Genomic DNA, 24,617 nt, shown 5'->3' on the forward strand with positions numbered 1-24,617 from the left:
TGTCCGCACTGGGGGGAGGGGCTAATACTGTTAATGAGCTCGTTTGGTAACGAGGGGAGAAGGGAGGGGGGCAAAATTCCCATGGGGGCGACACCCAAAATTCCAGGGGGGACCCCAAAATTCCCATGGGCAGGACCCAAATCGGGGGGTGGGGGCCCCAAAATCCCATCGGGGGGTCCCAAAATCCTTGGGGCAGCCCCAAAGCTCCCACGGGGAGTCCCCAAAATTCCAGGGGGGGGGTTTCCCAAATTCCCTGGGCTGGGCAGGGTCGGAGGTCAAAGCCCCCCAAAGGGGGGAATTTGGGGGGGGTGGGGGCACCCCAAAACTCAGGGGACAACAGGGACCCGATCCTGGCTCAGTGGAGAGGGAGAAATGGGGGAAAAGAGGGAAAAATTGGGAAAAATGGGGGAGGAGAAAGGGGAGAAATGGAGGAAAGAGGGAAAAGGGAGGAAAAGGGGGAAATATGGAAAAAATGGGAGAAACTGTGAGGAAATGGGGAGAACTGGCAGGGAATGGGTGAGAAAATGCGTGGAAAGGGGAAAACTGGGGAAATAAGGGAAGCAACAGGGGAAAATGGGAAGGAAACAGGGAAGAAATGGAGAAGAATCGGTGAGAAACTTGGGGAACTGGGAAAAAATGTGGGAAATGGGAAAAAACGGGGAAAAGAGAGGGAAAACGGGGGGGGGAAGGGGTCAAGGCCTGGGGAAAAGGGGCTGGGGCTGTTCTGGGGTCACCAAGGGGCGCAGCCGGGGCTCGGATTCGCTTCCAGCCGGGAATTTTGGTGGAGGGAGAGGCGGCGCCGGGGCTGGGGGGTCCCGGGTCAGTGGGGGGGGGTCCCCAGCTTCTGCAGGCGGCGCCGGCGCAGCTCGGCCGTGTCAGGGCCCTCCCGGGGCTCGGAGCCTTCGGCCGCGTCCTCCTCGTCCTCAGCGCCCGCTGGGGCCGGATCTGCGGGGAGACACCAGTTTAACCCAGCTCAGAACCAGTTTACACCAGTTTAACCCAGTTCAGAACCAGTTTACACCAGTTTAACCCAGTTCGGAGCGGGGGGGGCTCCTCACGCACCGGCGGCAGCAGCGGCTCCCGAGGGTCCGGGGGCTCCCGAGGGTCCCGGCGCCGGGGGCTCCTCTGGGTGGGAATCGCGGGCGGGGGGCGGGCGGGGGGCGGCGGCTCGGGGGGGTCCTGGAGGGCGATCCAAGAGTTATCCCAAATTCCGGCAACTTTGGGAAGGTTGGGGGCTGGAACTGGCGCCAAAGCCTCCCGGTGCCCTGCCGGTTACCCGATGGCGGCCAGCACGGTGAGGTACTGGTTGATCTGGAGCATGGCGGCGTCCAGCAGCGTGTGGATGTTGTGCAGGCACTGCAGCCGCGCCTCCAGGTGCTGCCGCTCGTGGCCCTCCATGGCGCGCAGCTCCTCCTCCGTCAGCCCGGCAAAGCCGGCCGGCGGCACCGGCATGGGCGGCATCCCTGCGGGCACGGGCTCAGGATCGGGGGGGGCTCCGGGCCGGGATCCCCCCCAAATCCCCGTTCCCGGTCCTACCGAAGAGCGGCGGCCACGGCAGCCCCACCCAGGGCGGCGGCAGCGGCAGCCCCGGCACGGCCCCGGCGGCTCCCGGCTCCGATCCCGCGCTGGCGTCACCGGGACGGGCGGCTGGGGGAGACACAGGGGTGAGGGGGGGGAAGGTGACGGGTTTGGGGGGATTTGGGGTGGGAAAAGGGACAGGGATGGGTTTGGGGGGATTTGGGGTGGGAAAAGGGGCAGGGATGGGTTTGGGGGGATTTGGGGGGGGAAAAGGGACAGGGATGGGTTTGGGGGGATTTGGGGGGGGAAAAGGGACAGGGATGGGTTTGGGGGGATTTGGGGGGGGAAAAGGGGCAGGGATGGGTTTGGGGGGATTTGGGGGGGGACTCACCAGGAGCAGCACCGGCCGTTGCGGCCGAGCCGTCGGTGCTGGCCGGGGCCTGGACACCGGGGACGGGCGGGAAGGGCCCCACGGGCGGCCAGAACGGGAACATTCCCGGCGGGAAGGGAGGGAGGATTCCCTGGGGAACTGCGGGGGGAGAAGGGAGCGGGTGAGAGCCGGGAACAGCCAAATTTCCATTGTCACCCGCAGCGGGAACGCACCCGATCCCGGTCTGGTGGCGACCGGGAAAGGGAACCGGGGGACGTCCCAGGTGGGAATTCCACCAGAGAAACTTCACAGGTGGAAACTCCAGCACTGGAGCATCTCAGGTGGAAACCCCCCCACAGGAACTCCCCAGGCTGCCCACGGGGCCTCTCCCTCCCCATCTCTTTGTCCAGCACTGGTCACTCACAGTTGGGGGGCTGCGGCCCCTGCGGGGTCTGTGCTGGGGCCGGCGCCGGCTCCGGCGCCTCCGGGGGCGGCTGTGCCGGGAGCGAGGCCCGGAGCACGTCCATGCGGCACGTGGGGCACGTCTGCTGCCGCTGGAACCACGAGCGCAGGCAGCTGCGGAGGGACAGCACCGTGACCCCCTCACGGCCGCGGCGGCCCCGGCGGCCCCGGGAGCCCCGGGATTCCCCAGGGGCAGCACCTGGTGTGGAAGATGTGGTTGCAGGGCAGGCGCTTGGCGCCCGTCACCATCTCCTCGCGGCAGATGATGCACACGTTGTCCATGGCCTGCAGCTCCTCGGGGGTGGCGTCGGGATACCTGAGCCGGGAGCAGGGGCGGGTCTGGGGATGCCAGGAAAACCCCCGGCTTTTCCCAAAAATCCCCCGGTTCAGGGCGGTTTAGGGGGAAAAGGGACTTTGGGTTGTGCTGGCAGCAGCTCAGAACCGACCTCGCCTCAGTTCAACGGGTTTTGGGTGACATTACCAAAGGTGCCAAACCCTCCCAGTTACCCAGTGGTGGCCAGGACTGGCTGATCTGGAGCCCCCAGTCCCAACCCAGTGGGATTTAGGCAGGCAATGGGATTTTTGGGTCATCCCACCGCCGGCTCCACCTTCTCCTCACCCAAAGCCTGTGGGGTTTTGCCCAGGTTCGGGGTTTTGGGGTGGGGTGGACGCAGGGCGGGCACTCACAGCGTGTTCATGTTGCGGATGGCCCGGCGGGACATGATGGCATCGGTCACCGCCTTCTTGAACTGCCTGGAACGGAGCACGGGGAGCGGGGTCGGGACTGGGATCGGGATCACAGCCGGGAAGGTCCCCGGGCCGAGGGGGACTCACCTCATGGCCAGGTACATGGGGCGGATGGCGAAGAGCGGGAACGTGTGCACCTTGATCATGATGGTCATGAAGGCCATGTAGAGCAGCACCTTGATCAGGCCTGGGGGAGGGAGGACACCGGGGAGTGTCGGGGTCAGGCTGGGTGACGGGATGGCACCCCCAAGGTCACCTGCTCCATTTTTGGGACAACCAAAGCTCGGCTGAGGTGACCACTTGACCACCACCGAGACTCCACGTCTTGGCTGACTGACCGAGCCCAGCCGAGCCCCACCAACAGCTCAGCTCTTCGTTAACCGACGCTAATTGAGCTTCCCAAGCCCTCCCCAGCAGGACCCCCCCGGGGGCAGCCGCGGTACCGGTGAAGAGCTCGGTGTAGAGCATGAACACGGCCTTGTTGTCCCAGGGGTTCTCGTTCTGCAGGTCGATGGAGTGCAGCACGTACTTGATGAAGATGGTCAGCACCATGGTCATCAGGATGGCGTACTGGGGGCGGGAAAGCGCCGGCTGGGACACCCCGGCCCCGGGAACGCCCCCGGAGGGGCCCTGGGGACCCCACGGGGACACCGCGCCCACCTCGAAGCCGAAGACGAGCTGGACCGAGGCGCCGCGGGTCAGGATGCTGTGGTAGGCGTGGCTGACGAAGAGGAAGTCCAGGATTCCCAGCAGGAACATCAGGGCTTGGGAGAAGGGGGGGATGACGAGAGGGGGGCTAACGAGGGGGGAGAGCCCAAAGAATGAACGGGTCCCACCCTCGGGGAGCAGCTCTGGGGGAGGGAGCTACGCTCCAGTGCTAATGAAGGGCTTACTTAGCGAGTCCTTCTCCTTCCAGCTACACCTCATACCCTCCCAGGCCCCAAAATCCCAAAATCCCTTCAATAAATGGTTTATACATCCCCTAAATCCCGTTTTTCGAACTCCATCTCGATTCTGCCGCGGATCCAGCGCTGTTTTTCCTCCCTGGAGCTCATTAACACCCCCTCCAGCCCCCCCTCGTTAACAAGCTGGCACTGATAAGGGTTATCAGGCCCCACCACCCTTGGCTGCCCCGGGTTTTTCCCCAAAATTATGCAAATGAGGCGCCCAAACGACGCGAGCAGCCGCCAGAACACTCACAGACAATTCGGAAGTGGAAGAGCCAGGAGATGTTGGGGCTCCTCTCCATCTGTGGGGAGGGAGCAAAGCCGAGTTTTTCCATTAAAAAATGGGGTTTGGGCTGGTTTGGGCTGGTTTTGCGTTATTTTCGGGGAGGTTTTGCCTTGGTTTTTGGCTAGTTTTGGCCTGGTTTTGAGTTGGGTTTGGGCTGGTTTTGAGTTGGTTCCAGGCTGGTTTTGGGTTGGTTTCGGGTTGTTTCTGGGTCGTTTCCCCACTCCCAACACTCACAAAATCCACGCGGTCCTCGGCCAGCCAATGGAAGCACTTGAGGAAGAGCAGGAGGGTGAAGAGGGCCACGAAGCGCGGGCTGAAGTCGTCCCTGAACACGGTGAAGGCCAGGCAGGTCTCGGTCACCGCGTACCACGAGCGCTCCAGGAGGTGCTGAGGGACAGATTTAGGGGGAGCCCCCCAGGCTGGACCCCAACGTGGGGCCCGAGGTGTCCTGGGGTGTGCAAACCCCCCAAAACGGAGCCCAAAGACTCAGGGGCTTCAAAATCGGCACCAAAGATCTCTTGGGGTGCAAAATCCCCCCCCCAAAATGGCCCCAAAGAGCTTCTGGGGTCCAGACTCCCCCCGAGCCCCCCGGGCCGCGCTCCCGGCGCTCACCTCCATCTCAGCCGCACGCAGCTGCCCGAAGAACACCTTCCCCATGAACTTCCCCAGCAGGAACACCAGCACAAAGGCCTGGATGTACAGAACCTGCGGGGGGGACGCCGAAGGAGCCCCCAGAAGGCGTTTTGGGGACAACCAGGGGTGATCTGGCACCCAAAATTCGCGTCCCGGGGCACGGAGGGGATGCAGGGGGTGGAAGCAGCCCCGTTCGGGGGTCCCGGTGTTGCCCCACGCCCTCTCCCCAGGAACCACCAGGGTTTTTGGGGAGCAGCTCAGCCCCCGCCGTGGCCGTTTGTGCCCCCAAAAGCAGAAGTGAGACACCCTCGCCCCCTCCCTGAGCTAACTGCGGTTAATTAATGAATTAATCAGCACTCACGGCCATGCTGGGGCTGGATTTGGTGAGGTACACCACGGTGGGGTAGAACTGGTGCTTCAGGTAGTAGGCGTGGGCCACCACGGCCGTGGTGAGCGCCAGGCTCCCGGCCATCACCAGCGCCGTGCACAGCATGGCCTCGGCCTGGAACCCACCAAAAGCAGGGCTTCAGCCTCAAAAGCAGGGCTTTAGCCTCAAAAGCAGGGCTTTAGCCTCAAAAGCAACCCTCATTTCAGCCCAAAATCCGGGATCAGGCTCCTGCCACCACCAGCGCCGTGCACAGCACGGCCTCGGCCTGGAACCCACCAAAAGCAGGGGTTTAACCCAAAAAGCAATCCTTGTTTCACCCGAAAACCAGGGATCCAACAGCCCCCGGATTTCAGGAGGATTTGGGGCTTGACAATAACCTCTAAAAAGTGCTCTTTTAGCTCATCGGCGATTCCTGGGAGCAATAAAAACGGGATTTTCCAAATGGAGCTTTCGGTCCCCGTGGCGGCGCTGGCTCCTGTCCCACATTTTGGTGGCCCCGGGTGCCGCGTCCCCTCCTTGTCACCAGCGCCCCCCGGAACCCTCCCGGTCCCCTCACGTCCCTCTGTGCCCCCCACGGCCCCAAACCCTCCCGGTCCCCCCCATCCCCCCACACCGCGTCCCCCCCTCCACCAGGAACCCAAACTGTCACCGCTCCCTCAGGTTTCCCCGAGTCCCCCTTTGCCTCCGGCCCCTCCCGACGCGTCCCCGGTCCCCTCCCCACGCCCCAAGCCCCGGTGTCGCCCCCGGCCCCTCCGGGACTCACCGGGCCCGACCCCGCCTCAGCCCCCCCCGCCCGGGCCGCTCCCACACCGGAACCGCCTCGGCGCGCGACACCTCACTTCCGCTCGGACCGCACCACCCGCTGCCCGGGGGGGAGATCGGGGGCGTTCACTCCCTGCCTGCTCCCCCCCGCCTCGCCCCCCAAAAGGCTCCTCCGCACAGAGATGCTGAGGGTCCGCCCTCGCCTCTCCTCGCACGGGGAGTGCGGGGGGCCACGACCCCCCTGCACCGCTGGGCTCTCCCCCCTGCACGCCCGCACTTGGTACGGTCCGAGCGGCCCCGCAGCCGGCGCTGGGGTGGGCGGGGACGCCGAGGGTCCCGTGGCTCGCGCTCATTGGCCAGGCCCGGCGGGGCTCGGCCAATCAGAAAAACCCCCGCGCGACGCCGCTCGGCCGGCGGCTGTTGCTAAGGGAGGGGCGGGGCGGGAGCGACCCCCTCAGCTCCCCGGGAGGCCCCAATCGAGCCGGATTTGCCTCTCTTCCGCCTTTTTCTCACACCACGCCTCGCACTCGATGCTTTGTGTCCGCAGCTGCTTCCCCGCTCCTTTTCACCCCTCACAAACCCCCCCCCAAACCCCTCAACCTGCGCCGCGGCCGCCCCACCCTTCACACGTCTCCCCTCACGGCTCCCAGCCAATCAGCCACGCCGCCTCTGCGGCCTCCGCCTCTGATTGGCTGACGCCGCGCGGGGTCCCGCCTCCCCGCCTTTGAGGAGCAGCAGCTGGGAGAGCAGCGCGGCCTCATCAACCTCCGCCTTCTGATTGGCTGGCGGCGCGGCCTCGCGGCCTATAGAAGGCGGCTCCCGGGGGGGCGGGGCTAACGCGGCTCCGCCCCCGGCCGCGCGCTCGGCTGAGGCGAAGGAAAAAGGCGGGAAAGCGCCGGAGCTCCTGAGGGGCCTTTTCCCGCAATTCCCTGTTTTAGCATCGCAAAGTAAATTCAGCACCTTAAATCTTACTAAAATATAGGAAGGATGGAAAAGTTGATTTTTAAGGAAAACTTTATTTTTTTTTTCTCGTTGGGAGACCAGGCAGTGTTGTCCTCGACTCCTTTGTGGGGCTGGAACAGGGAATTCCTGCAGCATAACTGGGGCAGAGAGGTACAAGACCGAGTTAAACCTGTGGTTGCTCTGAGCTTTTGGGGATTAAACACTTGTTCTGGTTTGGGGGGGATTTAAGGCTTTGCAGGCAATAAAAGGGGTTGGGTTTGGGGGCTGTTGGGGTCTCTTGAAGCTTTATGGGGGAGAAGTGCTTGTTCTGGTCCTGGGGGTCTTTGAGCTGTTCCCCCTGTCCCTCAGACCCCCCCCCCCCCAATGACGCCGCCGTCTCCCCCATCCCCTCCTGAGGGTGAGAGGCCCCCCCAGAATTCGGGGGCCTGTGGGGACCCCCCGGCCCTGCCCACCCCCCACCGCCTCCACCTGCACCGCCACGAACGCGACGCCTTCTTCAGCCTCCTGGGTAAGGAACGGGCCCACGTCGTGCCAAACCAGGCAATCCCCACCCGTCACATTCCAGAGACCCCAAACTGGGTCGGTTTCCCCCAAAAAATTTATTTTTTTGTTGTTTTTCTCCTCCCCAAGAAGACACCGTGGTGCAAGCATTTCTTTCCACTGACGTCTGCTGCAGGGTCTCCGACAAGGTCAGTCCCATCCAAAAACCTCCCTTTACTGTATTTTTTTAAATAAAGCTGCTTTTTTTGCCTGAATTTAGTTGGTTTTCTGCCTAAAGCAGCTGTTTTTCACCCCATTTTGCAGTACCTGCTGGCCATGGCACTGACGTACTTCAAGCGTGCGGGGCTGCCCACGAGTGAATACACCCCCCTCAACCTCTTCGCTGCCCTGTGAGTGCCTTAATTAGGGCCCTAACGAAGCCCTGTGTTAATTAGGGCCCTAACCCACCCCTAATCAAGTCCTAATAATACCCCCAGTAATTAAGTGAGAGACCCTAATGAAGCCCCTGTAATGAAGTGGGGGGCTCTAATTAAGCAGGGAACTCTAATGATACCCCCATTAATGAAGGAGGGAGGCTTAATGAAGTTCTTACTAACAAAGTAAGGAGCCCTAATGATGCTCCCAATAATGAAGTGGGGGCCTTAATGATGCTCCCCCAATCAAGTGAGGGCTCTAATCAAGCAGGGCCTTAATGATGCTGCTGCTAATGAAGTGGGGTCTCTAATGAAGCCTCCCCCAATGAAGTGGGGAGCCCTAAGGCTGCCCTTGCTAACGAAGCAGGACCCTAATTAACCCCAAAGGCGGCCGAGCCCCAAACTCTCAGAGTCCTCCTCCGTTTCCCACTCCCAAATTGCCACAAATCCCAGGAATTGCCCCCATTTCCCCCGCACAGGTACCTGGCCAGCGACATGGAGGAGGACGAGGAGGAGCCCAAGCTGCTGCTGCTGGCGGGGGCTCTGGGGCAGCGCTGGCGCCGGGAGCAGCTCCTGCCGCGGCTGCTGCGGCGCCGGGACCGGCTCTGGGCCCGCATGAGCTACAGGGCGGCCGTGAGCCGCCACTGCTGCGAGGAGGTGAGGGCCAGAATCCCCTAAATGCCATCCAAAATCCCTGATTCCCACCCAGAAACACCCCCGGGATAACCCCGAGAGTCCAAACAGGGCCGGGGCAAAGGAACCGACAAACCTGGGGATTTACTGGGAGTTTGGATTCCATTTCCCCTTTTTTTAGTGTGGAAAGTGGCCCTTTTGTGGTTCGGCCCCAAACTGGCCTTTTTTCTTTAGCCCCCAAAATTGAAAGGGGGGGAGGGAGTTGCCCCAAAATGCAGGAGGGGGTTGAGCCCCCCTAAAAATGCGGCGGGAGGGGGGTTAAGGCCCTTAAAAACTCGAGGGGTGTCTTGACCCTCCCCCTGCCTTTGGGGCTGTGTTTGCCCCAAATCTCGGCTGTTTCACCCCAAATTTCCCCCTCAGGTGATGGCGGCCGAGCCCCTGCACTGGGCCTGGGGGCGGGAGCGCGCCCCCCCCCCACAGCGGGGCCGCGCGCGCCCCCTCGTGCCCGCGCTGCGCGCGACACCCCCCGGGCGAGGAGGAGGAGGGGGAGGAAGGGGCCGGGGCCGCCCCCGCCCCGCGCGACCCCCGGGCCCTGATCTGGGGTAAAACCCGCCGGAATCGGGGCTGCCCCGCACCCGACTTGGGGGACAACGCGCTGGAATTGGGGCCCCCTCACACCCGCTGATTTGGGCTGAAACCCCCTGGAATTGGGGCCCCCTCACACCTGCTGGTTTGAGGTGAAACCCCCTGGAATTGGGGCCGCCTCGCACCCGGTGGTTTGGGCTGAAACCCCCTGGAATTGGGGCCGCCTCACACCCGCTGATTTGGGCTGAAACCCCCTGGAATTGGGGCCCCCTCACACCCGCTGATTTGGGGGAAAACCTGCTAGAGTTGGGGCTGCTCCACACCTGATTTGGGGTGAGACCCACTGGAATTGGGGCCCGCTGATTTGGGATGAGACCCCCTGGAACTGGGGCTGCCCTGCACCTGGTTTGGGGTGAAACCTGCTGGAATTGGGGTCCCCCTGCACATGATTTGGGATAAAACCCGCTGGAACTGGGGCTGTGCCTCACCCTCAATGCACTTTCTTTGGTTTTTACGTGACCAACTTTGGGGTTTTTTAACCCAGCCCCCATTTTGCTCACAAGTGTCTCTTTCCTGCAGTCCCAACCGGTGGTTTGGGGTGATATCTTCTCAGTTTTTTTCCATTTCCGTCTTATTTGTAACCCTCACCCTTAAAAATTGCCCAGAATCGCTCATTTTCTCCCTGAGGCCCCTCCTGTCTCCCCCTTTTTGTGCAAAAAATGTAGAAAACGGGCAACGTGTATTAAAAAACCCACTAATTTTGAGGTCTTTCTGTGTGAAAAATGCATAAAAATGGGGGAGTGGGGTTGGAGTGGGATCTGCCTTGGGGGGGGATCTGAGTTGAGGGGTCCCCCCAAAGTGGGGAGGGGCTGCACCCCCTTTCCCCCCCCCAACCTGGAGCTGTTTTGTCCCCCCAGCGCGTGGGAGGGCGGCGGGACCCGGCCCGAGCTCAGGTGGGGTCAGCGGCCACCACGGGAGTGACCGGCGGGTCACAGCCACGGCGAGCGTCCCGCGGGTCCCACGGGGGTCCTGCCTGCACACACACCCGCAGGTGCCCAGCCCCCCCTGTGCCCCCAGTGTCCAGCCCCTCCAGTATCCCCCCAGTGTCCAGCCCCCCCGTGCCCCCAGTGTCCAGCCCCTCCAGTATCCCCCCAGTGTCCAGCCCCCCCGTGTGCCCCCAGTGTCCAGCCCCCCCGTGCCCCCAGTGTCCAGCCCCACATGTGCCCCAGTGTCCAGCCCCTCCAGTATCCCCCCAGTGTCCAGCCCCCCCCCTGTGCCCCCAGTGTCCAGCCCCCCCAGTGTCCCCCCCCCGTATCCAGCCCCACATGTCCACCCCTGTCCAGCCCCCCTGGTGTCCCCCCCCGCCGTGTCCAGCCCCACCCACCCCCTCCCCCCCCTTCAATGCGGCGAAAATCCCGCAGGAGCCCGAACGGCCCCAAACCCCCCAAAACCACCCCGGGCCCCCCAAAACCGCTCCGTGTCCCCCTTTTCCTGCGGGGGGGGGAGGGAGCGGCGCAGGGAGGAGTCTCGGGGGGGGGGGCGGGGGCGGCCTCGCCTTCCTGTTCAAGGAAGTTTGGGGTGAGAATTTCGGTTTTGCCTTGTTTTTCCCCAAAAGCGGCTGAGCCCGGGAGCACCGCCCCCGCAGGGAGAGGTACGGAGCGGGCCCCCGGGAGGTGACAGCTGGGAACGGCCGGGGACAGGCGGTGACACAGCGGGAGCGAGTCCAGACCCTGCACTCGGGGGCTCCCGGCGCTTACACAACTCCGGAGCGGGGCAAAAACCCGGGAAAATGGGCAAAAACTGCCCCGGGGCCTGTTCCATTCTCTTCCCGGGGCTGGGAAAGGAGTGGGAGCGAGAGGGGGCTCCCCCACCCCACCCCCCCGAGCCGTGTTTTAGCCAAAAAAGGGGATTTTGGGGACTTGGAGCTGCCTCGGGGAGGGGGAATGGGGGTTGTTGGTGGCTTTGCTCGAATTTTAGTGGTTTCCACTGGGGTTTTAATTATTTTCTGGTGTTTCCTCCCCAGCACCAGGGCAGAAGTGGCAGCTGAGGTGCAGCTGGGCCCAGCCCTTGCCCCGCGGCACCTGCCGGGGCTCCAGGCACCCAAAACGGGGTGAAAAGAGGCGATTTCTGTCCACTTCACCCCAAAAATGTATGTGGGGAGGGGGCAAAGGGACCGTCCTGGCACCGTGGGGGAGGGGGGCACAGGGAACTGGGGGGACCCCCAGGGCACCCCCAGGGGAAGGGTGGGTTGGACACCCCCTCACCCTCATTTTGGGGTTAATTTGTGCTTTTTTGGGGCACAATCCCCAAGTTTGGGGTGTCCCTGGCCCTCCCCTCAAGGGCTGTGCTGGGGTTTGGGGTGACAGAAACCCCCATTTTGGCCTCGTTTGGGGGGGCTCCACTGCCTCCATCCCTGTCACAGCTCTGTCACTCCTTGGTGGCTCCGATTAGCCTTTAATTAGCATGCCTAGTGCTTAATTAACCACCCCAATGCTTAATTAACCTCCCCAGGGCTTGAGGAAGGCCCTCGGGGTTGAACCCGGGGCTGTGCCGCACCCCCGGCCACGCCTCAACCTGCACGACCAGTTTGGGGCAGTTTCCCCTCGTTTCCTCAGCCTTTGGGGCTCTCCCGTGTCAGAATTGTCGGATTTTTACTCTGACAGAGCCATTTCGAGGTGAAACCCCAGGATCTGGGACCCGTGGGAGCTTCCCTGTCCCCTGAATTCCCCCTTTTTTCCCAAAGCAACATCACTCTCAGCGCACCAAAATCACCCCGACTTCCTCCAACCCAACTCGGGCAGGACTCCAAACTTGGGGGAAAATTTCCGATTCCTCCCAAAAATCCCCAATTCGCCCCCCAACCCCCAATTCCCCCCCAAATCACCCATTGCCCCCCACAATCCTCTCTTCCCCCCACAAATCCCACCCCAAAATCCCGTATCCCTCCAAAGCCCTCTATTCCCCCCCCAAAATCCCAAATTGCCCCGAAAATCCCAAATCCCCCCCCCCAGAATCCCTTCTTCCTCCTCCAAATCCCACCCCATACTCCTCCAAACCCCCCGTCCCACAGCACAGAGGCCTCAGCCCCGCTTTTCCCCGCGCTCCCGTTTCCCGCAGGATGGCGGAGCCGCCCGTGGTGCCGGTGTTCTGCACCGGGGTGTCGGCGCAGGTGCGGCGGCAGCGGGCGAAGGAGCTGGGGCTGGGCCGGCACGACAACGCCGTGCGCCACCTGGGCCAGGACTTCGGGCTGCTGGCCGAGGAGTGCCGGCGCTCCGGGACCCTGTTCCGCGACCCCGCCTTCCCGCCGGCCGCCGCCTCCCTCGGCTTCCGCGAGCTGGGCCCCGGCTCCGCCAAAACGCGCGGCGTGCAGTGGAAGAGGCCCACGGTGAGCCCGGTGCCGGCGCGGCGCCGACGCGGCCCCTCCGCGCCGGAATGCCGCGGGAACGCGCCAATGTCCCGATTCGGGGCCTTTCCCGCAGGAGCTGTGCCCGCGCCCGCAGTTCATCGTGGACGGAGCCACGCGCACCGACATCTGCCAGGGAGCGCTGGGTGAGGAATCCTCACTCCTTGCCCCGAATTCCAGGTGTTTGGGGAATGGTTTTGCCAGGAATTTGCCGGTTTTGGCCCCGCACAGGCGACTGTTGGCTGCTGGCGGCCATCGCGTCGCTGACGCTCAACGAGACCCTCCTGCACCGCGTGGTGCCGCACGGGCAGAGCTTCCAGCAGGGCTACGCCGGCATCTTCCACTTCCAGGTCAGAGCCTGCAGCAAACCCTGGGCTGGGGGTCCCCTCTGCCGTTTTGGGTGGAAATCCCAACGTTTTGGGGCTCCCACCATCACTTCAGGCCTCCCCTTGTCATTCTGAGAGGTTCCCACACCATTTTGGGGCTTTCTCCACTTTTTTAGGCCTCCCCTTGACCATTTTGAGAGGATCCCCCACTATTTTGGGCCCTTTACCCCCCAGTTCCTCGTGTCCCCCTCCCACCGCAGCGACTCCAATGGTGCCACCGCTTCCCTGCTGCTGCGCCCTCCACTGTGGGACCCCAAACTGGGCGTTTTTCCCCCAAAATCTCCTTCTGTGGATAAATCAGGATGTTCCTCCTTGTGCCCCCAGATCTGGCAGTTCGGGGAGTGGCTGGACGTGGTGGTGGACGATTTCCTGCCCACCAAGGACGGGAAGCTGCTCTTCGTGCACTCGGCCGAGGGCTCCGAGTTCTGGAGCGCGCTGCTGGAAAAGGCCTACGCCAAGTACGGCCCCGCCCCGCTCCCCGTGCCCGTTTTGGGGCAGAACCCCCCAAAAACGCCCTGCTTGCCGTGCAGGGTCAACGGGTGCTACGAGGCGCTGTCGGGCGGCAGCACCTCCGAGGGCTTCGAGGACTTCACGGGCGGCGTCACCGAGTGGTTCGACCTGCGCCGGCCCCCAGCCGACCTCTACCAGATCATCCTCAAGGCGCTGGAGCGCGGCTCCCTGCTCGGCTGCTCCATCGACGTGAGCCGTGGGAATTTTGGGGGCGAAAGCGGCGGGATTGGGGTCGTTTCCTTGGTGACGCCGCAGTGGCTCCTCGTAGATAACGAGCGCCTTCGACATGGAGGCGGTGACCTTCAAGAAGCTCGTGAAGGGCCACGCCTACTCGGTGACCGGCGCCAGGCAGGTGAGGGCCGGCGCCGGTTTGGGGGAAAAACGGTGGATTTAGGGTGGCACGGCCCCCTAATGGCGCCGTCCGCAGGTCCAGTACCGCGGGCAGGCCCTGGAGCTCATCCGGATGCGCAATCCCTGGGGAGAGGTGGAGTGGACGGGCGCCTGGAGTGACAGGTGAGGCTTCGTTAGCGCGGGGCTCGTTAGCAGTAATGACCCAGGGGCCCGGCCCGGTGACCCTGCTGTCCCCACAGCTCGGCCGAGTGGCACGCGCTGGAGCCGGCGCTGCGCCAGCAGCTCATGGTCAAGATGGAGGACGGGGAATTCTGGTAGGAGAAGTTAAATTAAAACCCCTTTTCCCGGCCGTTTCGTGCCTGGAAATGAGGAGGAACTCTTCCTGCAGGATGTCCTTCCGGGATTTCCTGCGGGAATTCACCCGCCTGGAGATCTGCAACCTCACCCCGGATGCGCTTCAGTCCCGCAAGTTCCGCAAGTGGAACACGCAGCTCTACGACGGGACATGGCGGCGCGGCAGCACCGCCGGCGGCTGCAGGAACTACCCCGGTACGTGCCGGGGCGGCCCCGGGCCCGCCGGTCCTGGCGCCCGCTGAGCCTCTTCTGGCCCTTTTCCAGCCACCTTCTGGATCAACCCCCAGTTCAAGATCCAGCTGGAGGAGGTGGACGATGACAGGGATGAGGACGGCGGGCGCGAGCCCGGCTGCAGCTTCCTGCTGGCGCTGATGCAGAAGCACCGACGCCGCGAGCGCCGCTATGGCAAGGACATGGAGACCATCGGCTTCGCCGTCTATGAGGTCAACTGGGGTCAATGGGCATCAACTGGGGTCAACTGGCATTGATTGGGGTCAACTGGGGTCAGTCAGGGCCAACTGGTGTCCCCTCCTCTCCCTGCAGGTCCCTCCCGAGGTGGGTACCACGCGCCGGCGGTGCCGCCCCGGTGCCGCGCCGGTCGGGCAGGACACCTGGTGGGTGTTTTTGGGGTGATTTTGGAGCGTTTCCCCCCGTCCCGGCAGTACGTGGGGAAGTCGGGCGTGCACCTGAAGCGGGAGTTCTTCCTGGCCAACGCGTCGCGCGCGCGTTCCGAGCAGTTCATCAACCTGCGCGAGGTGAGCACGCGCTTCCGGCTGCCGCCCGGCGAGTACATCGTGGTGCCCTCCACCTTCGAGCCCAACAAGGAGGGTGACTTCGTGCTCCGCGTCTTCTCGGAGAAGAAAGCCGGCACCGAGTAAGCGTCGCCTCGTCAGCGCTAACGAGCCCCGCTGCGCCCAGGGCTGACCCTGCTCTTCCTCTCTCCGCAGGGAGATGGACGACAAGATCCAGGCCACGCTGCCGGACGAGGTCAGGGGGCAGGGGGGATGAGCCCGTGGGGTGCCAGGGCAGGGCCCGGTTACCAAAACAGCCGCATTTTCCCCCAGAAAGTGCTCTTGGAAAGCGAAATCGATGAGAACTTCAAGCAGCTCTTTAAGCAGCTGGCGGGGCCGGTAAGGGGGCGGTGGGAGCGCTGACGGTGACGTCGGTGGTGGCAGCGGCCGGTGGCGACGTCGGTCCTTGTCCGTGACCTCAGTGGTTGGTGGCGATGTCACTGACGGGAGGTTGCCGATGACGTCACTGGTTGATGGTGACGTCATTGGTTGCCGATGACGTCGCTGCTCAGCGGTGACACCAAGCCCACCCCGTCTCCCCGTCCCCAGGACCTGGAGATCAGCGTCACTGAGCTCCAGACCATCCTCAACCGGATCATCGCCAAACGTGAGCCCGGGCCGGCATCTTGGGGGGGTTCCACCCCAATTAACCCCACCCCCCTCATTAATGCTCCTTTCCCTCGTTAACGCCCAAAATGTCCCAATTCCAGACAAAGATCTCCGGACCAAGGGCTTCAGCACCGAGTCCTGCCGGAGCATGGTCAACCTCATGGACGTATCCTCTGGCCGTGGGGTGGGGGAGGTTTGGGGGGACCCCCTGGAGCCCCCCCTTCCTTAACCCTCCCCCAGAAAGACGGGAATGGGAAACTGGGACTGGTGGAGTTCAACATCCTCTGGAACCGGATCCGCAACTACCTGGTGGGTCTGGGGCATTGGGGTCTCTCCCGCCTCTCTGGGGAGGTTTTGGAGTTCAGTGGGGGCATTTTGGGGTCTCTCTCCTCATGGGAGACTCCCCTCTTTAATCCCCCCTTTTCTGGGGGGCGTTGGGATGCAATGAGGGAGGTTGAGGTGTGGGGTGAAGATTTTGGGGTCTTTCCTTGTGGGTGACCCCCCTTTTTGGGGGGTTTTGGGGGTGCTGTGGGGGTCTCTCCTCACGAGCAACCCCTCTTCTTTTTTGGGGGGGCTGTTCCTGCCAGAGCATCTTCCGCAAGTTCGACCTGGACAAGTCCGGCTCCATTAGTGCCTACGAGCTGCGCCTGGCGCTGGAGGCCGCAGGTGACCCCCGGGGACCCCCACGGGGCACAGACCCCTCCCCTGCCCAGAGGGCCCCCAGCTGACCCCCAGGGTGTCCCCCCCTCCCAGGGTACCGGCTCAACAAGAAGCTGCACGAGCTGCTCATCACCCGCTACGCTGAGCCCGACCTGGCCCTGGACTTCGACAGCTTCGTCTGCTGCCTCGTGCGCCTCGAGACCATGTTCCGTGAGCAGCCCCGATCCCAAACGATCCCGAACGATCCCTCCCACCCCGCTCCCAAATCATCCCGGCCTTCCCGCCCATCCCCACCACACTTTTCCCTCAGAAACAGAACTCTACCCCCCGAAATCCCAACGCGTTTCCTTCCCTGCAGGGTTTTTCCAAGCGATGGACGTGGACCAGGATGGCATCGTCACCTTTGACCTGCTGCAGGTACTGGTGGGGGGAGGTCCAGGCCTTCCTCCTTCTCCTCTTCCTCCTCCTCCTTTCTCTCCTCTTTCCACACCTTCCTCACTTCCTTCTCCTCCCTCTCCTTCTCTTGTTGCTTCTCCCACACTTTCTTCACCCTCTCCTCCTCCTCTTCCTCCTCCTTCTTCCCCCATCCCCTTCCTCCCATCACCCTCCTCCTCCTCCTCCCCAGTGGCTCCAGCTCACCATGTTTGCCTGACCGGACTCTCCAAGTGCCTTCCACGACCCCGCGCCGGTTCTTCCCCTTTTTTGGCTTTTTTCGGCAGAAAAGGCTGGAGGGGGGGGGGATGTGGGGGTCACACAGGACCCCCCCCCGAGCTTTGCCAAAGCCCCTCGTCCCACCCCCGCCTCACGCTCGGCCCTTTTGGGGCAAATCCTCCCGATTTTGGTGCCTCTTGTGCTGACGGAGCCCCGGCCGTCACCCTTCGCTTCAGGGATCTGCTGCCCCCGGGTGCCATAAAGTGGTTTTTTATTGTATAAATTAAAAATGAGATAAAAACCAAAGAAAAAAAAAGTTATTTAAGTCAAAAATCCTTTTTCTGGCAGTTCTTTCTCCCCCACCTCAAGGCAGGGGGTGAGGGCGTCTCAGTGTGCTGCAAAATAACCGGCTTAGGGCTTGATTTGGGGTTACATTTATATTATTTGGGGGGGTTTTAGTGGTTGTGACTTAAAAGCCGTGTGTGTGTCCTGGGTGGGGGGTGCAGGACGAGGCTGCCATAGCCCGGGGGGTGAGGGGCTGGGCAGGGAGGGGACCCCGGACTTGGGGCAGGATCCCCTGAGGCAGGTGCGACCCCCAGGCCCGGGCTGGACCCCTCGGAGCCGGGCTGGACCCCTGGGAGCCGGTTCGGCCCCTCGGAGCCGGCCGGGCTGGACCCCTGGGAGCCGGGCTGGACCCCTCGGAGCCGGGCTGGGCCCCTGGGAGCCGGTTCGGCCCCTCGGAGCCGGGCTGGACCCCTCGGAGCCGGTTCGGCCCCTCGGAGCCGGGCTGGACCCCTCGGAGCCGGGCTGGACCCCTCGGAGCCGGTTCGCCCCCTCAGAGCCGCCCCAGCCCCGCCCCCTCAGCGCTCTGAGGGCGCGAATTTTCCCGCCCTTTTTTCCTCCCGCCCTTGTCCCCACCCACCCCGGGTGGGCGGGGTTCGGAGTGCTCCGGCCACGCCCCTTCCCCGCCCATCGCGCTCCCATTGGTCCGTTGTGCCCAAATCTGAATAACCACGCCCCTTTCTCCACACAAACCACGCCCCTTGACCTTATACGGCTCGGCCCCGCCCCCTCCCCCGGAGCGGCGCCCGCGCGGGTCGAGCGCGGCCATGGCGGAGCCGGGGCTGGAGCCGGAGCCGGAGCCGGAGCGGGACCGGGAGCCGGTGACGGCCGAGGCGGTGCTCAGGGAGCTGCGGCTCTTCGAGCTGCGCTGCCAGGGCGAGGAAGTGCCCGACAAGCGTGAGGGCTCCGGGGGGCGCGGCCTGGGAAAGGAGGAAGGGAGTTGTGGGGGGCTGGGGGTGAACGTTTGGGGGGTGTCAGGTGTATCAGGGCATTAGTAGAGGCCTTTGTGGGGTCTGGGGGTGTCAGGGGGGTTGTTCGAGGGCATATTGGGATGGCTCGGAAATGCTTGGGGGTGTCGGGTGGTCTGGGGGCTGTTGCAGAAGGGATGTGTGGGGGTTGGGTCTCCTGGGGATGTCAGGGGGTGTTTGGGGGGGCACTGGGTGGTCCGGGGGTGTCAAGGAGTGCATTGGGTATATGGGGGGTCACGGGGGGCAGGACTTTGGGAACTGCCGCGTTCTGGGGGGCACAAGGGACCGGGGGGTGGTTGAGGTGTACCCGAAGGGGTGAGGGGGGTCTCGGTGGGATTTTGGGCTCCCCTGACTCCCCTTTTCCCCGCAGTGGTGGAGCTGTGCCTGAGCCACGGGCTGGGCCCGGTGGCCTTGGCCAACGAGCTGCTGGCCTTCGTCACCAGCAAAGACCTCGACCTCCAGCTCACCCCCGAGGGCCTCGACGCCTTCGAGCACGAGGTGGGAGTCCCCGACTCCCCCCTATGCCCCAAAACCCCCGGGGATGGCGGGGAACCCTCACACCCCCTCCCCGCTGCCCCAGGTCCTGGCCAAGCGCAGCAGCCGGAGCCGGCGCGGGCGGGACGAGCGCTGGGGGCTCCTCCACGACATCCACTCGCTGCAGGAGCTGTATCCTGAAATCCCGAGGGGCCTGGGGGGCTCTGGCAGAAAATGGGGGCTGTGAGCTGTCACAGATCCCCAGCGGAGGCACGGGAATGGGAGGGATTATTGGATTTGGGGATCCTGGGGGGCCTTCACCCCAAACCAGGAGCGTTGGTGCCCCTTAACGAGCATCAGCCTCGACGAGGAAGAGGAGGACAAGCTGCTGGACGCCTACGCCACCCCATCCAAGGTGGGCACCCCCCAAATCCACAGGGTTCGCTTTAAAACAAGCCTGGAAACATCCTTCTCTTGTGAATGTTCCCTTGCAGGGCTCCCAGAAACGCAGCAATTCCACTCCGGAGACGCCCCGGCCCAAGCGGGCGCCGTCGTCCCGCAGCCCCTATGGGCTCTTCTCCCCCGGCAGCTTCTCCCCGAGGTGGGTGAGGGGTCCTGGGGGGCTTCCCTTAAATCACAGCTCGAGGAATTGGCTCCTTTTTCTCCCCACTCTTTTCTCCTTCTTTTCTTCCTTTCCTTTCAAACTACAACAGTATTGAAGCTGAGAGGGAGTGCTCTGGAAGATCTGTAAGCTGGGAGTTTGTTAAAACCCCGCTAAACTCACAGAAATAACGAACTTTTGAGACTTACAAACACTTGTCGTTTTTAAAGACATTAATCAACACAAACCATTAAACCCTGTCAAAACGCCGCGTTCACAGGTCAGGGAATTCACCCCTTTAAGCTCCGTTATCTTTTAATGCTCAGAACGGGGGTAATGGGAAGGAGAGAACCCGAAATCCGTGGAGTTTTTGGGGTGGGACAACTCCTGGCAGGATTCACAACCCGTTTTCTTGTCCCCACAGTGTCACCCCCTCCCAGAAATACTCGTCCCGTGGGGGCCGGGGCGAGGTCGTGGCCTCGTTTGGCTCCGTCCAGAGCCCGGCCTGGAGCGGCCGCGGCGGCTGCGCCGTCAAACTCTTCGGCTGCCCCGAGGAGAACCTCACCAAACCCTACAAATTCATGTTCCAGAAGGCGCTGGACGTCCGGGAAGGTGCTCGTGGAGCGGGGGAGGTTGGGGACAGCGCGGGTTTGGGGGGCTCAGGGGCTGTTTGGTGACACCGAGGTCCCCCCAGCGCTGGCCGGGCGGGTGGAGGAGCTCGGGGAGGTCCTGCGGAGGCACCACGGCCTGGACGGCTTCACCTCGACCGCGCTCCCGGCTCAGGTGAGATCCCAGCCCCCTTTTCTGGGGTGAAACCCCCCTATTTCGGGGTGAAACCCCCCGTTCTGGGGTCCCGCAGGAGCCGGTGACGGTGCTGGGGCAGATCACCTGCGACGGGAACGGGAAGCTCAACGCCAAATCCGTGCTGCTGGTGGGGGACCGGGAGCACTCGGGGGGAGCCCAGGTCCCGCTGGACCTCTCGGAGCTGCCGGAATATTCCCTGTTCCCGGGCCAGGTGCGGCTTTGGGGGGTCCCCCTTCCCTCCCCGCCCCTTTTCCCCAATTCCCACCCTTTTCCCCCATTCCCGGTGTCCCGCAGGTCGTGGCGCTGGAAGGCACCAACAGCACGGGCAGGAGGATGGTGGTGTCCAAGCTCTACGAGGTGACCCTGCTGCCGGGGGGCATTTTGGGGGGAATCGAGGCATTTGGGGGGGAATTGGGGCGTTTGGGGGGGAATTGGGGCGTTTCGGGGTGAATCGGAGCATTTGGGGAGGAATCGGGGCATTTAGGGGGGAATTGGGGCGTTTGGGGGGGAATTGGGGCATTTTGGGGGGGAATTGGGGCATTTTGCAGGGGAATCGGGGCATTTTGAGGGGGAATTGGGGCATTTTGGGGGTGAATCGGGGCATTTTGGGGGGGAATCGGGGCATTTTGGAGTGAATCGGGGCATTTTGGGGTGAATCGGGGCGTTTGGAGACGTTCCCGGCTCTCCCACAGGGGATCCCGCTGCCCTTCCACACCCCCACGGAGCCAATGGCAGGTGAGCCCCGGTGCCTCTGCTTTTTGTCCCTAAATCCCCATTTTTGTCCCCAAACTCCTTTTCACCCCCGAACCCCCATTTTGGATCCCAAATCTCCCTTTTAGGCCCTAAACTCCCGTCTTTATTGTCCCCAAGCCGCTTTTTCTCCCCTTTTTCCCTCCCTACATTTCCCTTTCCATCCCCCAAACCCTTTGTGTCCCCAAAACCCCCATTTTCCATCCCTAAATTTCCCCTCTTTTCCCAAAACCCCTCTTTTTCCCAAAACTCCTCTTTTTCCCCCAAAACTCCCTTTTCCCCCCAGAGCAGAGGATGGTGCTGGTGGCCTGTGGCCCCTTCACGCCCTCGGACGGCGTCGCCTTCGAGCCCCTGAGTGACCTCCTGGAGGTCGTGGCCCGCGACCGCCCCGACGTTTGTATCCTGGTGAGGGGCACCCCAATTACTCCCTCGTTAACAGTGAATATTTAATTACCTTCATCGTTATTAACCCAGTCCTGCACCCCTCACCCCGACCCTGCAGCCTCGAAACGCTTGGGAGGCTCCAAACCCTTCAAAGTTCACATTAAAACCCCATTTCTGAACCCCAAAACATCCACTTTTTGCCCTGAAAGTGCCCAAACCTCCCATTTTTCACCTAAGAGTCCCCCAGATCCTCATTTCTCACCCCAAAATGACAGAAAAGCTCCGTTTTAAGAGCACATGCTGCCTTTGGAGTCAAATCCTGATTCCCTGCCTGGGCACGACGCATCCATTTCAGCAATTTCCCCTTCTGAGGCTTGTTTTGCCCTGAAATTTTGGGGCTGTGGGCTAAAATTGGGGGTTCATTAATGAGAATTATTAAAAACAATTAAAAATGAGCTGTTCTGGGGGGTGATTTAAGGTGGTTCTTCGCTGTTTTTCCCGTTTTCCCACAGCTTGGGCCGTTCCTGGACGCCAAACACGAGCAGGTGGAGGTGAGGAGGGCTCCCCCCAAATCCCCTCCATCCCTGTGGATTTGGGGCAGCATCAGATCCCAAAAAAAATCCCAAAAAATATGGGAATTGTGCCAATCCCGTTGTTTTCCCTCAATCCAGAGCTGCCAGCTCCTGGGCTCCTTCTCGGACGTGTTCCGGCTCTGCCTCAGGACGATCATTGAGGGCACGAGGAGGTGGGGACAGCAATGGCCTGGAATTCCTCATTCCCACGGGGAGTTTTTGCCCCAAAACGCCACTTTTCACCCCAAACGGGCTCAAATCTCTCATTTTCCTTCCCCCCAATCCCATTTTTCCCTCTTTTCCCCCCAGTGCTGGCTCCCAGCTCGTCCTGGTGCCGTCGCTCCGGGACGTCGCCCACGATTTCGTGTATCCGCAGCCGCCCTTCCCCTTCCCAGACCTGCCCAAGGAGGACAGAGCGGTACCGACCCCAGAATTCCACTTTTCCCCCCAAAAATGAGTTCCCAGGAGATCCCTCCACGTCCTGGCAAAGCCCAGCTGAGATTTGGGGTGAAATCCCCCTTTTCCCCCCGCCGGCAGCGATTTCCTGCTGCAGCTTCCCAGGGGACAAAGGATTTGGGATTGGAAGTCCAGAGCTCCCACTGCCCCTCCAGGCCCATTTTGGGTTCGAATTTCCTCATTTAATGATTCTTTATCCCTCAGGAGCAGATTTGATGCTCCTGCAGAAAATCCAGCTCGGCCCTGTGGATTTTGGGGAACATTTTGGGGGTTTAAGGAAAACTTGTTGGGATTGGGGCAGTTTAGGGCTCATTTAGGGCATTTCAGAGTGGGTTTGTGGCATTTTGGGGCAGATTTAGGGCATTCCAGGGCAAGTTTGGGGTGGGTTTGGGGCATTTTGGGGCTCTCCAGGGGTGTCCTAGATGTCCAGCCCCGTGTCCGTGTGTCCAGCGCGTGCTCCTGGTGCCCGAGCCCTGCACCCTGGACATTGACGGCGTCGTCTTCGGCCTCACCTCCACTGACCTCCTCTTCCACATGGGGGCTGAGGAGATCAGCAGGTGCCTCTTTTTGACCTTTTCCCCCTTTTTTTGACCTTTTTCCCCCATTTCTTTAACCTTTTCCCCCTTTTCTTTAATGTCCCCCCTTTTTTTAGCATTTTCTCCCCCTTTTTTCCCCCCTTCTCTCTCTTCCCTTCCCCCCTTTAGCCCCTCTTCCTCCCCTGTTTTCCCCTTCTGTTTCCCTTTTCCCCCGTTTCTTTTTTCCCATTTCCTCCCTTTTCTCACCCCTTTCCCTCCCCTCTGTCCCGCAGCTCCTCCGGGATCTCCGACCGCTTCACGCGGATCCTGCGGCACATCCTGACCCAGCGGAGGTGAGGGCAGGGCCCGGACTGGGCTGGTTTGGGGCCAAACGAGGAAAATCCTGTTCCCTCCTCACCACCTGCCCCTTTAGAGTCGCCTTTTAACCTTAAAAACGCCCATTTTGGGGTCGGGAACCCTCTGACCCTGGAGCGTTTCCACACTGTCCATCCCAGGGCGGGTCCGTGGCAGATTCCCCGGCACTCTGGCACAGCCACACCCCCTGAACCAGCTCTTTCCTCCCCAAAACGGCTCCTTCCTCCCCAAAACGCTGCCCGTGCAGTTTCTACCCCCTGTACCCGCCCTCCGAGGAGCTCAACGTGGACTACGAGAACTTGTCGGCCTTCGCGGCGCTGCCGGTGACCCCCGACGTCCTCGTCACCCCCTCCGAGCTCCGCTTCTTCATCAAGGTCAGCGGGGACCCCAAACCCCCCGGGGCGGGCACAGCCCGCAATTCCAGCGGGAATAAAGCACGGGAAGGGCCGGGATGGGGCTGGAGGGTCCCAGTCCCGCTGTGGCCGTGGGGTCCCCTCCGTCCCCGTGACCGCTGACCCCTCTGTCCCCTCCAGGACGTCCTGGGCTGCATCTGCATCAACCCCGGGCGCCTGACCAAGGGCCAGGCCGGGGGCACCTACGGGCGGCTGCTGCTGCGGAGGGACCGTCCTGGTGACCATCGTGGTGACCATTGTGGTGACCAGCCTGGGGACCAGCCTGGGGACCGTCCTGGTGACCATCGTGGTGACCAGCCTGGGGACCGTCCTGGTGACCATCGTGGTGACCATCGTGGTGACCAGCCTGGGGACCGTCCTGGTGACCATCGTGGTGACCATCGTGGTGACCAGCCTGGGGACCGTCCTGGTGACCATTGTGGTGACCAGCCTGGTGACCGTCCTGGGGAGAACCCCAGGGCCGATCCCCGGAGCAGCCCCTGCGTGGCCGCCCAGGTCGTGAGGATCTGAGCCCCCAGCTCCACCTGTTCCCCACCCACGGCTGATGAAAACTCCTGGGATTTTGGTTAAAACGCCCGGAATTCTGGTTAAAAGCCCCCAAAATCGTTTGGCGCACGGAGGAATTTCCCCAGTGGGGTTCACCCACGGAAAAGGGAATTCGGGAAGGGGAATCCGGGTGTGGGATCCTCCCCGTCCCGGCGTCACCCCTCGCCTTCGGTGGCCTCGTTAGGGGACTCGGACTTTAATTAGTCCGAAACCAATTAATTACGGATTCCTGGCAGGGCTGCGCCACTGCTTCCTGGGAAAAACCAACTCCGGGTCTGGCTTTGACCCTTTTCCCTCCCTTTTTGCCTCAAATTTATGGTGATGAAGCTGAAAATTAATTAAAAGGTTTTGTTACTCACGGTGTCATTTCCTAAGGGGAAAAGGTGAATCCAAGAGGGGGATTTTTGGGGTAAAACCAGGAAAAATCGGGGCTGGGGAGGGAGATTTCCCTCACAACTCTGGTGAGCGGCTGGGCTTTTCCCAAAAATCCCCAC

The 24,617-nt window shown here is 62.4% G+C and overlaps 4 protein-coding genes across 9 annotated transcripts; 3 read left to right on the top strand and 1 right to left on the bottom strand.

Annotated features, from left to right (window-relative positions):
• Positions 1-725: 725 nt before the first annotated feature.
• SYVN1 (synoviolin 1) lies at positions 726-6,215 on the bottom strand. Of its 4 annotated transcripts, none has more exons than XM_032094884.1 (16): positions 6,115-6,215; positions 5,325-5,465; positions 4,943-5,035; positions 4,565-4,717; positions 4,298-4,346; positions 3,758-3,861; positions 3,541-3,667; positions 3,185-3,284; positions 3,038-3,103; positions 2,550-2,666; positions 2,313-2,464; positions 1,910-2,047; positions 1,537-1,647; positions 1,275-1,463; positions 1,063-1,176; positions 726-945 (listed from the first exon to the last, which is right to left on the bottom strand). In XM_032094884.1, the coding sequence occupies exons 2-16, from the start codon at positions 5,454-5,456 to the stop codon at positions 821-823; spliced, it is 1,770 nt and encodes a 589-aa protein (XP_031950775.1). In that variant the 5' UTR covers positions 5,457-5,465; positions 6,115-6,215; the 3' UTR covers positions 726-820. The 4 variants fall into 4 exon arrangements, with proteins under 4 accessions (XP_031950775.1, XP_031950772.1, XP_031950773.1 ...); XM_032094881.1 differs by having other exon boundaries at positions 833-945; positions 1,063-1,179; positions 1,277-1,463; XM_032094882.1 differs by lacking the exon at positions 6,115-6,215 and adding an exon at positions 5,729-5,868 and having other exon boundaries at positions 833-945; positions 1,063-1,179; positions 1,277-1,463.
• Positions 6,216-6,829: 614 nt separating this feature from the next.
• Positions 6,830-9,157, top strand: SPDYC (speedy/RINGO cell cycle regulator family member C; the record flags this gene model as incomplete). The annotated part of the gene is made up of 5 exons (XM_032094944.1): positions 6,830-7,584; positions 7,707-7,765; positions 7,881-7,966; positions 8,470-8,647; positions 9,044-9,157. Coding segments are annotated over exons 1-5 (582 nt in total), but the record flags the coding sequence as incomplete, so codon positions are not given.
• A 1,582-nt stretch (positions 9,158-10,739) lies between these two features.
• CAPN1 (calpain 1) lies at positions 10,740-17,259 on the top strand. Its single transcript, XM_032094848.1, has 23 exons — positions 10,740-10,859; positions 11,232-11,357; positions 12,326-12,593; positions 12,688-12,757; positions 12,843-12,961; positions 13,322-13,455; positions 13,528-13,696; positions 13,776-13,859; positions 13,935-14,020; positions 14,098-14,172; positions 14,247-14,407; positions 14,477-14,655; positions 14,756-14,767; positions 14,875-15,086; positions 15,160-15,199; positions 15,277-15,342; positions 15,553-15,610; positions 15,714-15,778; positions 15,853-15,921; positions 16,200-16,278; positions 16,366-16,482; positions 16,631-16,689; positions 16,898-17,259. Coding segments are annotated over exons 2-23 (2,151 nt in total). The 5' UTR covers positions 10,740-10,859; positions 11,232-11,355; the 3' UTR covers positions 16,925-17,259.
• Positions 17,260-17,851: 592 nt separating this feature from the next.
• Positions 17,852-24,481, top strand: POLA2 (DNA polymerase alpha 2, accessory subunit). Of its 3 annotated transcripts, none has more exons than XM_032094855.1 (19): positions 17,852-18,162; positions 18,604-18,731; positions 18,814-18,899; positions 19,068-19,122; positions 19,202-19,308; positions 19,733-19,920; positions 20,003-20,091; positions 20,168-20,323; positions 20,407-20,469; positions 20,805-20,847; positions 21,149-21,267; positions 21,759-21,797; positions 21,918-21,991; positions 22,128-22,236; positions 22,725-22,831; positions 23,083-23,142; positions 23,412-23,538; positions 23,698-23,962; positions 24,023-24,481. In XM_032094855.1, exons 1-19 carry the CDS (start codon positions 18,033-18,035, stop codon positions 24,085-24,087), a joined length of 2,010 nt encoding a protein of 669 aa, XP_031950746.1. In that variant the 5' UTR covers positions 17,852-18,032; the 3' UTR covers positions 24,088-24,481. The 3 variants fall into 3 exon arrangements, with proteins under 3 accessions (XP_031950746.1, XP_031950745.1, XP_031950747.1); XM_032094856.1 differs by having other exon boundaries at positions 17,856-18,162; positions 23,698-23,794; positions 23,891-24,481; XM_032094854.1 differs by having other exon boundaries at positions 23,698-24,481.
• The last annotated feature ends 136 nt before the right edge of the window (positions 24,482-24,617 follow it).

The sequence above is a fragment of the Corvus moneduloides genome, chromosome 34 (genome assembly GCF_009650955.1).
Source record: "Corvus moneduloides isolate bCorMon1 chromosome 34, bCorMon1.pri, whole genome shotgun sequence".
Taxonomy (NCBI): Eukaryota; Metazoa; Chordata; class Aves; order Passeriformes; family Corvidae; genus Corvus; species Corvus moneduloides.